Genomic DNA, 13,547 nt, shown 5'->3' on the forward strand with positions numbered 1-13,547 from the left:
GTCTCTAGAAGGAAGAGTCAATAAAATTCTCACGATGTGGATACCATGAAATGTACTTTTACAAAATTTGTTCTTAGCCATATATACAATATATCCAAATTTGGCCAGATTATCTGAAAATTGTCAGCACACCATTTTTTCTCGCCCTGCATTGGCAAGAGAGAGGAAAAAAATATGTGAAATGACCAATTTTGTCACACACAAGATCAATCAATTTTGTGTGGAAAATTGCGCATTTGGCTACTTGATTGATTTATTGGTAATAGCGACAAATGAAGCCTTTGTTGGACAAATTGGGCAGAAAAGAGATGCATTTGCCACATTTTCACGGTAATTCATACAATAATCGTTAGCATAGTTGGTGTAATTTCTTCACAATGAGACAGCTGATGCCTCATTTCAATTGAGACCTTTTTTCATTAAATCTTTAAATAATATTGGTACATACCTACTCGTGAAAGGAATTGTTCGGCAATTCTCACGTGCCACCAAGTGTGCGGCTCTTTTTTTCAGGCAGAAGTTATATGGAAAATATACTGCGATAGTTTATCGCAGATCTGCATTTGGAATGCTGAATGTTCGCATCTGAACATGACTAATGCGCACAGTTGAAAAGGGGCTCATGGGCTATTGGGCAAAACAGTAACAGTGATATGAAAGTAAGTCGTGACAACGGGAAATATTTAATCTAACCCGCCGCCAAAATGCGAGGTACAGCAAAAATGAGCGATTTCCGCCGTTTATGAGACAGTGTTGTGATTCAGTATTGGATCATCTCGCCGCGTAAATTCCCACAGAACTTTAATTAAGCCACTAACCACAAGTATGCGCAGTGAAATGCATTATAATTAAAATGCAAGTGAAAGAGCAATAGCTGAGGTGCCTCTGCCTTTTTTGCTTTTTTTGGATGCTGTAAAATTCTTCATTATAGCCATCTCCACACAAACATGCCACGAGAGATGCACGTATGAAAACAGTGTTCATTAGGTTCAAAACCACACGACAAAACCTGATTGGTATGTTATGATGGAATGTGAAATAGCATTTTTAAATGACACATTTTACTGCGACATTCGTCAATAGAGGCGAAGATGAAGAAAAAAGCACATACTAAAAGTGCTAAATGCACATGAGATTTCTTCCCTCATCTCAAAGTCAATAGCAAGCACCGTGAAAATGTGAAGATGTGCGAGAGAAAACCTACAATGAAAATGGAGTTTTGAATTCGACAAATTCATATGTGGAATGCAGTGCAGAAGAAAGTGTAATTTATTGTGAAGCTCTTAATAAAACATAAAAGATGCGTCTTCATCTGGGCATTGAGGCAGTTTAAGAAACTCAGTGGCGAAACAAGGCGAAGAACGGCAGCAAATAGCAATTAAATTAGCTAGAGTACTCCTTCTCGGTTCAAACTTTTTTTTTAATAATTGTATTTAAGTGGAGATTTGTAGGCAAAATGGGGATGTATAAATTCATAATTCTAGGAAATGTGCAAGCTTCCGACACATTGTTAAAGCGCTACGCCATTGACAGGTAATTTAGCGATCTGATTTATAGCTCGAATGATGAAAAACGTTCAATACTGTATTACTTTTATTACTAAACCATAATAAATTGACTTGATGTGGCAGCTTTTAGGAATGCCAAGGGATAATTACTCCCTATATTCAAATTCAGAGGTAGGCATAAAGGGAGGAGATGAAGGAGTAAGTAAACCGTCAAATGGATTTCTATTATGTTTCTTTCAATAGAAATATTACATGAGTTCGACACGGGAAACGTTATTTGGAGTATTTTATGTCAAACACCGGTTCCCACGAAAGGTTCTAAAAAAAAATACTGCTGAAGAGTCACCCAAAAGTACATATGTCTTGTAGCGTATCAAAATTCAATTTGTAACTGATACAGTGAAAGAATACATTTCCCTTTATGACCCTCACTCTTGCCGTCATGGAGAACACTCCGAAAGTGTAATTAAGATATCAGTCACAGAGTAAAAGAGATATCTTTAGAAATATTTGTCGAAGATTGAGTGCACCTCTTAAAATATAATTTATATCTCTGGACTATGAATAATAACAAAGAGCTCGATAATTCCCCACTTCCAAGCGTGAGTTGAATGGGGCATTGCGTTGCTGTGAAATTTTGGGAAAATTTTCATGCCCAAATAACCTGTCAATAGAGCTAAGATGATAATTTTTCATAAAATTAGCATTCAATAATAAAATTTCATTCAGACAATTTCCTCAATTTGATAATGAGGAAGTGCTTCAATATTCAGTCAAGACTGTGAAAAATTCCCAGTGTGGAATAAACTAGTTGAATGTTATGCTAGAGTTCATGAGGGATTATGTGATAAAGGTGTAAATTATTGTAGTATCGAATTTCTTGTACAATTAGTGGTGACATTTAATCACCATCGCATCTCGCACTCAAAGATCTTCCACACGCCGAAACGATAGCAAAACATCACGCGGACAAGAGAGAAAAACAACTCTTACGTTTTATAATGGTTCATTTTGTTTCCATCATTAATACAAGATTGGCTAAATATTAATTTCAACCAACAGATATTCAATATTCATTTTAAATGAATACATCGTTTACCTGAAATTAAAATATAAAACACTCATAAAATCTGTATTTCTCGTATTTCTATAATTTTTGTAATTAAAATCATGTACAATTACGATGTGTAATTGTAATTATTATTCCACGATTTGGCATTACATTTCCAATACTGACATTCTCAATGTAGATTTAATTTTCTTTTTTCAATTTTAATTACCTGCTAAGAATACTAATTTTTCACGCAGCTATATGAAACAATTCGTATAATAAGACAGAAATGAACATATGAGTTTTCCAAAAATTTCTTCTTGTTCATAATGCTGCAAATTGAAAATTGCTCTTTTCATTTTGTTTATACTGTAAACTAAACTAAAAAATAAATACTTATCAAGAAACGTGAAATTTAAGTGACAAAATTGATAAATTAACTACAGATTATTAATTACTAATTTTCTTGAATGCACAAAATATGTTTTTGCTTATTTTCATGATATTTTCTCTCTATGTTTTCAAATACTTTTTGGGTGTAGTTGTGAGTGTCGCACCTGAAAAGATATTTAGTACTTCATCCACGCGGAATGTGAAGAGAGCAGTGTAAACGATGGCGTTTATGACACTGTTGATCCTTCGGTGTCCGAGGCGTTGGACGACGACTCCATGAGTGAGACAATCAAGATAGGCAAACTACCCAGCATCATACAGGCTCCCATGCAGAAGAAGCAAATCTCATAGCCACCAGACAAATCTCTCAGGAAGCCAGCCAACGGGGGAATGGAAATGGCGCCGACACCCTGGAACATCCTTACGAGGCCATAGCTAGAACTGATCCGATCCGTCCCGAATATATCAGCCAACAGCACCGGCATTAACAGATACCAACTGCCGAGACAGAAACCATAGGCTCCAGCCGCACAACTCAACACATACCAGGAGTTCGCCAGGGGGATTATGAGGACCGCCAACCCGGCCCCGAAAATACTGTTGAGAAACGACCTGTGCATTAGTTATGATGGGAGAGAATAAAAGGTGTCACGTACCAAGTGATATAGGCTTTCTTCCTATCGAAAATCTGCAAATCGGAAAGCCACCCAAATCCAAGTCGTCCCAGCAAATCCAGGGCCGCGCTCACCGCCACCAAGTATCCGGCCTCGGTCTTCGTGTAGCCGGCAGAGAGGACGTACGCTGGCAAATAGTACAACATATAGGGACTCCCAGTGGACATCAACGTGACGGACAGACACATAAGGATGAAGACTGGCTCCTTCAGCAGCGACACATCCAAATACTTCTCAATCCACATCACACACGAATTTCGACGTGCTTTCTTGGGACTCGCGCCATACTCGGAGAAATCACTCACGGGCGTCGGGATAATCATGCTTTTACTCAGTCCTCGGTTTGTGGTCATCGGAATGGATAAATTATTGTCCACTGGTGGGATTTTCGCTAAAATTTCATCAGTACTGCCTGCATTTTTATTCCTGCAATAGAAAAGAATTCAATTATTGCTGACCTTCATGAAAGTATTTCAAGCTACAATTTGAGAAGTTTATAAGAATTGGGAAAACTTTTACATTAACCACTTTCAACTCATATCTCATATTGATAAAACTTCTATGACGTGTTGCTCTCAAAACTTTTGCTGACAATTTATAAACTGAACAATGGCAAGTCGAAGACTTTCATAACAAATTATATAACAAATTCTGGTTGATTATTATGTCAAGAAATAATTTGTTAGATTTCAGTCCAAACTTGGTTTTGAATGTCAACGGGGAAATTGTAAACTACGAATTATTAGATCAGATTCATGACTCGTCTGACCTTAAAATGTGAATTCCGAGCAGATTAATGTCTAGAAAAATGCGCATTTACTGGATGTCTTTATATGTCATTTTAAAATGATAAATTATCATTTCATTCAGTTGAATGGCCAAGAATTTAGATAACACTCAAGCCCACACTTGGCATTTAGCCACACGATTCATTACCATTCTCTTGCCAAAATCCTCTTCAATTCTCTGAAAATGTTTGTACCTTCGTCGGCTTCCACGGTTGGAGTCGAACCCTGTTCTGCTCTTGTAGACGCATGTGGAATCCGTACTGAGATCCTCAACTGAATGGAGAATGCTCGAGCTTCGCATTGACTTGATGGGCTTCATGAAGATGGTCTCGCCAACGACGTCCTTGCACTCATCATCACTGTTTTCCTGTAGATTTTTCTCCGTGATGCTAATGAACTTGTTTGAGTTGTAGAGGTCATTGATCTGGTTCTTGGCGTCTTCGACGAAGAGATGGTTGATGTGCTTCTTCGCATTAAGAGGATCCTCAGATGAGCTCAGAGTGGTCGAAGCGGTATTGAGGCGCGATGTTGTGTGGTGAGACGAGATGGTAGAGCAGATTTCGGCCTCAGTGGCAGCGTCAGATGGTCGATAGAGACTGGCGGAGGCGCACACGTGAAGCATGCATCCGCCCAGGATGAGAATCGTACCGTGGAATCCAAAAGCGTGCACCAGACGCTCAATGAGCATCGGGAAAACGAAGCTCCCGGCCGCAGTTCCGGACACCACGATCCCATTCACGAGGGCGCGGTGCTCATCGAAGTACTGCGACACGATGATTATGCCAGGAGTTGTGGAGAGTCCACCACCGATGCCCGTGAGGACGCCGAAGGTGAAGAAGAGGTGGATCAGATTGGTGGCGAAGTAGCTGCAAGTGAGACCTAGAGCGCAGAAGACGCCGCCCACGAAGACGACCGTTCGGCACGAGAAGCGTTGGCATAGAGCACTCGAGATCGGAGCCAGGAGAAGGCATAGCGCCGAGAGGATGGCTGGAATCCAGGAAGCTAGAGCTGCGGAGGACTTGGGAAAAGTCTCCATCACCTCCACGTGCAGCACTCCGTAGGACTTCACTAAGCCAGCTACCCAAAACTGAACCGAGAAAGCGCCGAACACAATCAGCCATGATGTGCAGTTGTGAACGTCCGTACGATTTTCCAGGAGACGCTCCTTCTTTCGGTACTCGGTTAATTTACTGAAAGAGGATGGGAAAGTTCAATTGAATGTCTTTTAAAATAAGAGGTGTCTTAATAAGCCATTGTCCTGTAGAATTTCGAAAATAATTAGTTATTGTCCTTTTTATAAAAATTACATCATCTCATCATCAACACATTCCGAGCGATTTTCGTGGATTTTTGCCAATATTTTGTCTCTCTTCACAATAGTATCAAAGTCACAAAAGCTTGTTGCCACGGGGACACCCTTTGGCAAGAAAATAGACGTCTAAATGGATGCGCATTCATAAGGAATACCGTAAAATTGCATGAACATAGCAAGAGCGAAAAGGATGCCATTAATATTATCTCGAATTGCTTTGTGAAGCTCAAAATTCAATCAAGAGTGAATCTGATATTTTCTGAAAATGGCCTCCAATAAAGATTTAAAGATTTGCAGTCCTTGCGTGATGGCTTATGTAACTTTCCAGATTATTGAACTCGAGGCTGAGCTTTTCATAAAAAAAAACCCTTTTAAAATCGTGCATTTAATTATTCCGTGGTAATATGTATGTATTGAGAATTTTAATTTTCCTCGATTTGAATTTCACATGCATATTCTTGAAAACGTAGCAGGCGTTCCAGTGAATCATCGTAAAGTATCACATGACACACAATTGCGAGGGTTTTACATATATATCAGTTTGATGACTGGATAAATATGAGGACTCCGAAGGGCATCGCAGTCTCTTAAATATCCAATGAGTCGCTGCAAGTGCAATCGGATGGCAATGGCTTACCTGAAACTCCTCAACTCCCGCGATTTCGCAATTAGCGGCCTTGCCGTGAGGCTGGACACGGTCAACAAGTTCTCGTTGTCCTCCTCGTCGGGCTCGCTGGCGGGCAGCGCGACGGCCGGGAGACACTGAGGGTCGATGGCGAGGGAGACGGGGCGCCGGGGGGAGTCGGTGCCGCCCTGGGCGACGGGCGGCGCGGAGTGGATGGAGAAGAGCGATCCATTGCATTCGCCCAGGAGCAGGGGCGAATTGACGGACTGTTGCACATGCTTGAAGTCTCCGTCGCAGTTGAAATTGAAGGCATCCTTCTTCGATGGCATGCGATCGATCTCGGGAAAATTCCACGACTGCTGCTGTGCAATGGATCGATATATCGACTCCCTCGAGTCCTGCACGGAAATTAAAGCGCACTCAAATCACTTTGGTTCTCCCAATATCGTCATGGTGTCCTTCGACTGTCATGCTTAAAGTTCGAGGCGGAATCGAAGCATGGCGAAGGCTTTCATGGGTGGGACGTTAAAGAGCTATGCAGAGTAATTGAGTTGCTGAGAGAAAATCAGCTGACTTTGCCAGCGGAAGTTCATTTTGAGGGTGGTTCTGAGGAAAATCAATACTACGCACTCCTCAAGAGATGTGCTGTGCAAAGGGGACGCTTTTCTGACCAACATTACATCATTTTCACTATCCCGCTTGCTATCCTTGTATTGATTTCCCGACAGCCATCTTGGAAAGTTGATGGTCCCACCAAGGCTCAATTGCGATGACCTATATTTGTACAATTCAGTCACTCTGCGGAAATTTTCGCCAAACAGCATTGACAGCAGACGCTGAATTTCCGCAGAAATACAATGGGAAGTGAAAAGCAGAAATTCACCCACACACACTGGCCGAGGGAGAGGAAAATCGATTACATAATGTGATATTCAGAAGTTTACTTACTTGTACGCTCCATTCTCGGGGTAGTGACATTGTCTATGCGAAATTGGTAAAAATCTTTGTTTTTCGCGTTTAAAACCTAAATTCATTGGTTTGTTTTTCTTGGTTGTGGTTATTTTTGAATATATCGAAATAGTAATACTTGTTTTAGTAATGTTTTAGAGGTCTCCCCGAATATAAAATACGAAAACGCCCCCTATCTACTTCGCAGTATCACTCGACAGGCGAAAGAGATTCACCCCCAAAATGGCAAAGAGCCTCTCTTAAATAATTACACTCTTCTTGGCGATTTCACCCTGTTTCACAGCTTCGAATGCGACTCGAGAATCACGTCAGAAAATATGCGATATAGAAAAAAACATAGGGCTTCGCCACTGAGACAGTGAGAGATCCGTGAAAAAAGTGGAGCCTCTCAGATGCCTTGCTCTCTCTAGGTATTGTTGAGTACACAAGAGTCAACGATGAACTGAGTGGAACAGCGCGAATCCACTCCTTCTGACACAGAGTGGAAAATCACCAGAATCGATATTCTACTCCCTGTACGAACCGACCACCCCAGTTCAACCCTCATCGCAACATTGAGTATTGGACACGGCACAAAACTTTTCATTAGTCATTAAAAATTTAGCGACTATTTTTCTGTTGTTGTCTCATATCAATCCGCTTTTCCCGCATGCAAGACATCGTTGCTGAATTTGCCTCATATCTATCCATTCCATCCAATAAAATTCATCAGCTTTATAAGCAGGGTGCTTTCTTCGTTCTCTCTTTGGCATGCGATTATTATCCACTAACTGGTAGAGCGAATTATTCAACAAACAACCCCTTTTCCCGAAATAGATGAGAGATTAAGACTTATTAAGTCGCCCGGAGGTAGGCAAAACTAATAAATTCAAATTATATTGACGTTGCTCATTATTTTATTTTCAAATGACTTTCATCAAATATTTCTTCGCGATAAGATAAGACAAGAAATAAAACATCGTATATATGTTTACAACAAAAATATGTTTTTCTCATTTTATAAATAACGGTAGTAATAGACATAAAGATGTGTTTGGCAAACTTTCTGCACGATATTATTATTAATTTGGTTTTTCTTATATATTGCATACCACTTTGTAATATATTTCCAAATTGTAAAATAATTATGTAGCTCAATAATGCAATAACCGTCTTCAGAGGTTTTTCTGCAAGTTATGTACATACATTGCTTGTTTCACGAAAATTGCTATCTTATCAGGAAATGTACTGATACACTACACTAATAAAATTTGCAAGAAGGCTGTTTTACAAACTGATTATTGTATGTACAACGCGAGAACTTTGCCACAGCAATATAAGATACAATAGATATGGTGAAATGGGGGATTCCTGAGATTATCATGAATTGATTAAGTTTAAAAAAATTAGACTTTCTATTCATTAAGAATTAAACAAAATTTGTCCACAAACTTGATGTACTTTTTAATAAACAAAGCCTTAAACTTTTTATAGAAACTTTACCTATTAATAGCGAGAGGTAAATAAAATAAAATTTTGACTGTGAAATTTATGATTTTCGATTCAGCGAAATTCGCAATATGTATCGACTTCCTGTAGCCAATCACAAGCCACAATTCTTTATCATCTTCTGATAACGTCTGCCATGGTGCACACTCCTCGGACCGCTTAGCAGTCGCTAATATCACGTTAAGTCGTCCAGTTGAAATTATTACACAATAATGAGTCATTGTTCATAACAAAGAGATCTAGAGTTTCGTGAATTTTTGTGTGTTAAAATGCCGCTCGGAAATTCAAGACCACGCCAGGACATGCAGAGGAGCTTCTCCTTCAATCCGCCAACTATGTTGTCCACTTCCTCCTCGCATTCCACAGGATCTGCCACCAGGAATTTCTCCGCGACTAAAATCAGTTCTTCTTCATCATCATCAACCTATCATAGTTACTCGTCGTCGACATTAAATCGTGGTGATGTGTTCAAGAGGGCTTGGAACGACAGGAGTAGCATAAATAAGCCAGATAATTCGCCCATTCTAAAGGATCATCTCACCATTGATCAATCGTTTACAAATATGGAGAAGGAAATACTGAAGCAGCCTTTTAAAACAACCTTGAATGCGCCCTTAGGAACATATTCAAGTAATACGACCACCTGGAGAAACTCTCCCTCTCTGACAGGAGCGACATTTTCTGGTAATTCGTCTATAAGTGCACCAAGATATAAGTCACCGTCAATTCCTTTTGAAGATGCCGTGAAAGCTCAACCAATGAAGACGTCAGCACTGAGTAGCACAAAACCTGCATTATTGTTGACAAATATTCCTATTGGGCTGGAAAAGAAAAGCATTAACAATCCAGTCAGCAATCCTGTGAGGAAACCTGTCACACCAGAAACGCCAACCAAGGCCTCAAGTGTGTATGACATATCAAAGAAAGGCTTTGCGCTTATCTTCAACAATGAAAAATTTGATCAAGACCATCAAGCATTCAGAACCGGAAGTAGAAATGATGAAAATGAACTGAAAAAAACTCTTGGGCGATTCAACATTGATGTAAAGGTGGAGAGAGATGCGAATTTGAATACCATAGAGAAGAAAGTCAAAGAAAGTGAGTATCAGAATTTGACATCTTTCTTTTTCTTTTTTGTATTGGTTTAACATTTGCTACTTGATTAATAATTCTAGTCAGCAAAATGGACTTCAAGAAGAAAAGTTGCCTCATCGTTTGCGTCCTGAGTCATGGCAATGAAGGTCAAACTATTTTTGCCAGGGACAGATCATACAATCTCGATAAGGACATCATTGAACCCATTATCCGGAATGCTACTCTCGCAGGAAAGCCGAAGATCTTCATCGTGCAAGCCTGCAAGGGTTCCGTTCAGTCTGTGGGATATGTCATGACAGACAGCACGCAGGTGAAAACGTCCTTGACGAAACCGTCCGAAGCTGACATTCTCATCCTGTACTCCAGCTACGAAGGCAGAGTTAGCTACAGAATGGACGTGGGGTCGATCTTCATCCAGAAGCTGTGCACTTTCATTAACAGCAATCACAGAACGGACAGTCTTGAAGACATCATGAAAAAGACTCGCCGAGACATAACAGATCATGCTCAAATTAAGTAAGTACTCAAACCGATAAGATTTTATCAACTTTCATTATATTTATATACTGACGATATCTTATTCTATTGCTTTAGTCGTGCATTTAATTATATTATATATATATATATATTCTCTTGAAGCAAAATCTTCAAACAAACTCCAACAATGGTTTCAACTCTCACTAAGGATTTCTTCTTTACTGTGTGAGAAAAAGAATTAATGAGGATCACAACTGCAAAAACTTATTTAGCTTCGAAACAGTGCATTAATTAAATTTTTTATTACATAACTAGTTTACAAAAGTCCAATTCAATTGAAAAATGAAATATGAGAATTATAAGAATCATGTAAGGATGCACAATACGTATATCTATTTAGGTATGCTCTATACTATCATAATTGTTAAGTATTTAATTTAATATATATTATAACACAACAATTGTATTTTCGCATTACAAATAATTTTTTTCTGAGAAACAGATTGTGAATTATTGCTTATGGTGATAAATATCTCCTCATTAATAAAAACTATAAATGATTCCAGTCGTTGGTTTTTATCACTTCATTCAAAAAAGTGCCATAAAGAATTATGGCGCGAAGTGCGCCTATCTTCATACTGTACAGGGTGTCAGACGTCACGGTCTTCTCCATCGTGTGCTCGCGTGAATCGAAGAGAAAAGGTGAGTCCTCTGCAAATTCCTCACAAATCTGCGGAAAATCCCCATTTCCTTGAGGTCCTACAGTATCTTCATCACAAAAGAATCTCGCCGAAGATATAAATAACGTGAAAATCGCGCTGGAAAAGCGGCAAATCCATTTTGCCGTGTGTTATGTAATGTGACTGGATTTTTGCAACCTTGAGAAAATTGAGTTTTCCCTGTGCAAAATGCAATTTGGCATCAATAATGCTGAAATTCTTCTCGTTTTTCCGCAGATGTTTGCGTCAATCTATGAGGCTGCCCGCCATTCGGCCCTTCGCGGGCCCCTCACGAAGGTGCAGTGCGAGGAGGCTGCCCAGGAGCCCAGCAATGGCGCCGTGGTGCCTCTCGTGACCGGTCGCCAGATCGCCGCCGCCGCTGCTCCGGTTGAGGGCGATTCCTGCGAGTTCGGCTCCCTCAAGTACTACGGCCTCTGCTGCTTCGGCGGCACGTTGTCGTGCGGATTGACGCACACAGCTGTGGTGCCCCTGGATCTGGTGAAGTGCCGTCTGCAGGTGGACTCGGCCAAGTACAAGAACCTCATCACCGGCTTCCGTGTCACGCTCAAGGAGGACGGTGTCCGCGGTCTGGCCAAGGGATGGGCCCCAACCTTCTGGGGCTACTCGGCACAGGTGAGTTGTGCGTGCGTCACTGAGCAATTATCCGAAGATAATCTGAGAAATGTGACTTTCATTGCGAATTCACGACTCTGAATCGCCTCAGTCACGTGAAATGCAAGTGACTGAGATTTCGAAGACTCATATTTCTCTTCTTTTATTGATTTAAGAGTGTCTCTTGAGTTGATAAGGAAGCGTATGGTCTTATTACTCAATTCTAGTAAACTAGTAAACCCGGAGATGTTCAGTTTTGGGTTAAAACGACCCTTTTTGAAGCCTATTGTTAAAGAAAGTCCATTACCTGACTTAACAACCCAAATCCAAGCTTGAGTTTCGAAGAAAGTATATCAGACATTCGGATTGCATAATAAAATTGCATAAGTCATCCAGTTGTGCTGACTGGCCAAATACCTCCGGTTGGGCGCAATGTGAAATCTTCACTCACTGCTTATCTCTCAAACCAATCCATTAACCCAAGGGAAGGGTAGGCATGGGACTCAGCGTCTTATCAACGAGAGAATATATTGTCAGCTGGCTAATGAATGTGATTTCTTTCGCAGGGTATGTGCAAGTTTGGCTTCTACGAGGTGTTTAAAGTCTACTATGCTAATTTGATTGGAGATGAGAATGCCTACTTGTACCGAACATCTCTGTATCTGGCCGCATCGGCGTCGGCAGAGTTCTTCGCCGACATCGCTCTGTCTCCCTTTGAGGCGGCCAAGGTGAAGATCCAGACCACTGCCGGCTACGCTAACAACTTCCGCGAGGCTGCGCCAAAGATGTTTAAGGAGGAGGGCATTGCTGCCTTCTACAAGGGTCTCGTGCCGCTGTGGATGCGTCAGATTCCGTACACCATGATGAAGTTCGCCTGCTTTGAGCGCACGGTGGAGGCCCTGTACCAGTACGTGGTGCCCAAACCGCGGGCGGATTGCACCAAGAGCGAGCAGCTGGTAGTTACCTTCGCCGCCGGCTACATCGCCGGTGTCTTCTGCGCCATCGTGTCGCATCCGGCTGACGTGGTGGTGTCCAAGCTGAACCAGGCTAAGGGCTCCACAGCCGTTCAGGTGGCGAAGGAGTTAGGCTTCATGGGCATGTGGAAGGGCCTGATGCCCCGTATCATCATGATTGGTACACTCACGGCGCTGCAGTGGTTCATCTATGACGGCGTTAAGGTGGCACTTCGTCTGCCACGCCCGCCGCCGCCCTCGATGCCCGAGTCCCTGAAGCAGAAGCTCGAGGGTTCACAGTAGGACGCAAAACAATTAGAGAGCTATCGTAAATTAAATTAAAATCAGAAGACAGAGAATAACGAGAAAAGAAGCACGGAGAAAGGCTGTGCTGGTAAATGGCTGGCTTCTCTCTGCGAGAATTTCCTGCAAAATATTCAATCATTCTTTCGAAGCGCAGTATTCTGTTCGAATATTCAACACTCCATGGATTTGTCTAGTTGAGACAAATCCAAATAGCGCATTTCACTTTTAACTATCTTCTACAAAATCAGTGTATATTTTTATTTTGTTTGGAATATTATGTATAATGTAGACGGAATGTATAATATTCATTCATGATTGAGAACTCAATAAAATCGAGCAGAATGTTGAACAATATCACTCATCTTTCAATTTAGATAAGCTGTGCTCCCCCATGAGTCACCAGCATTACGTCAAACTTCTCTGCAGTGGCTGTGTGAGATTGCAAACTGAAGAACTTTACTCATAGCTTCACTAGCTACATATGGAAATACCGCGTGGAATAATTTTATTCACACTACACCGTGTTTACTGAGAGCTTAGTAAAGAATTGTAATAATTTGTAAATTGTCGAATGACT

At 41.0% G+C, this 13,547-nt stretch overlaps 3 protein-coding genes across 4 annotated transcripts; 2 read left to right on the plus strand and 1 right to left on the minus strand.

Annotated features, from left to right (window-relative positions):
• Window positions 1–2,503: 2,503 nt before the first annotated feature.
• Window positions 2,504–7,748, minus strand: LOC132258299 (monocarboxylate transporter 13). The gene is made up of 5 exons (XM_059755558.1): window positions 7,300–7,748; window positions 6,364–6,749; window positions 4,609–5,604; window positions 3,609–4,052; window positions 2,504–3,549 (listed from the first exon to the last, which is right to left on the minus strand). Exons 1-5 carry the CDS (start codon window positions 7,327–7,329, stop codon window positions 3,180–3,182), a joined length of 2,226 nt encoding a protein of 741 aa, XP_059611541.1. The 5' UTR covers window positions 7,330–7,748; the 3' UTR covers window positions 2,504–3,179.
• A 1,203-nt stretch (window positions 7,749–8,951) lies between these two features.
• LOC132257685 (caspase-3-like) lies at window positions 8,952–10,878 on the plus strand. 2 transcript variants are annotated; one of them, XM_059754690.1, is made up of 4 exons: window positions 8,952–9,492; window positions 9,547–9,906; window positions 9,984–10,419; window positions 10,543–10,878. In XM_059754690.1, the coding sequence occupies exons 1-4, from the start codon at window positions 9,078–9,080 to the stop codon at window positions 10,607–10,609; spliced, it is 1,278 nt and encodes a 425-aa protein (XP_059610673.1). In that variant the 5' UTR covers window positions 8,952–9,077; the 3' UTR covers window positions 10,610–10,878. The 2 variants fall into 2 exon arrangements, with proteins under 2 accessions (XP_059610673.1, XP_059610671.1); XM_059754688.1 differs by having other exon boundaries at window positions 8,952–9,906.
• Window positions 10,879–10,884: 6 nt separating this feature from the next.
• On the plus strand, window positions 10,885–13,324 carry LOC132257686 (solute carrier family 25 member 3-like). The gene is made up of 3 exons (XM_059754691.1): window positions 10,885–11,082; window positions 11,337–11,732; window positions 12,278–13,324. Exons 1-3 carry the CDS (start codon window positions 10,900–10,902, stop codon window positions 12,965–12,967), a joined length of 1,269 nt encoding a protein of 422 aa, XP_059610674.1. The 5' UTR covers window positions 10,885–10,899; the 3' UTR covers window positions 12,968–13,324.
• Window positions 13,325–13,547: the final 223 nt, after the last annotated feature.

The sequence above is a fragment of the Phlebotomus argentipes genome, unplaced genomic scaffold (assembly GCF_947086385.1).
Source record: "Phlebotomus argentipes unplaced genomic scaffold, Phlebotomus argentipes genome assembly scaffold_4, whole genome shotgun sequence".
Lineage (NCBI taxonomy): Eukaryota > Metazoa > Arthropoda > Insecta > Diptera > Psychodidae > Phlebotomus > Phlebotomus argentipes.

Bases quoted from the DNA above. Each gene is read 5' to 3' on its own strand.
- LOC132257686 (XM_059754691.1), top strand. From the start codon at position 10,900: ATGGTGATAAATATCTCCTCATTAATAAAAACTATAAATGATTCCAGT. The intron at 11,083-11,336 runs GTGAGTCCTCTG...GTTTTTCCGCAG, and splicing joins GCGTGAATCGAAGAGAAAAG to ATGTTTGCGTCAATCTATGA. The intron at 11,733-12,277 runs GTGAGTTGTGCG...TTTCTTTCGCAG, and splicing joins TCTGGGGCTACTCGGCACAG to GGTATGTGCAAGTTTGGCTT.
- LOC132257685 (XM_059754688.1), top strand. From the start codon at position 9,078: ATGCCGCTCGGAAATTCAAGACCACGCCAGGACATGCAGAGGAGCTTC. The intron at 9,907-9,983 runs GTGAGTATCAGA...TAATAATTCTAG, and splicing joins AGAGAAGAAAGTCAAAGAAA to TCAGCAAAATGGACTTCAAG. The intron at 10,420-10,542 runs GTAAGTACTCAA...ATTCTCTTGAAG, and splicing joins ACAGATCATGCTCAAATTAA to CAAAATCTTCAAACAAACTC.
- LOC132258299 (XM_059755558.1), bottom strand. From the start codon at position 7,329: ATGTCACTACCCCGAGAATGGAGCGTACAA. The intron at 5,605-6,363 runs GTAAGCCATTGC...ATCCTCTTTCAG, and splicing joins CGGGAGTTGAGGAGTTTCAG to TAAATTAACCGAGTACCGAA. The intron at 4,053-4,608 runs GTACAAACATTT...TTTCTATTGCAG, and splicing joins AACCGTGGAAGCCGACGAAG to GAATAAAAATGCAGGCAGTA.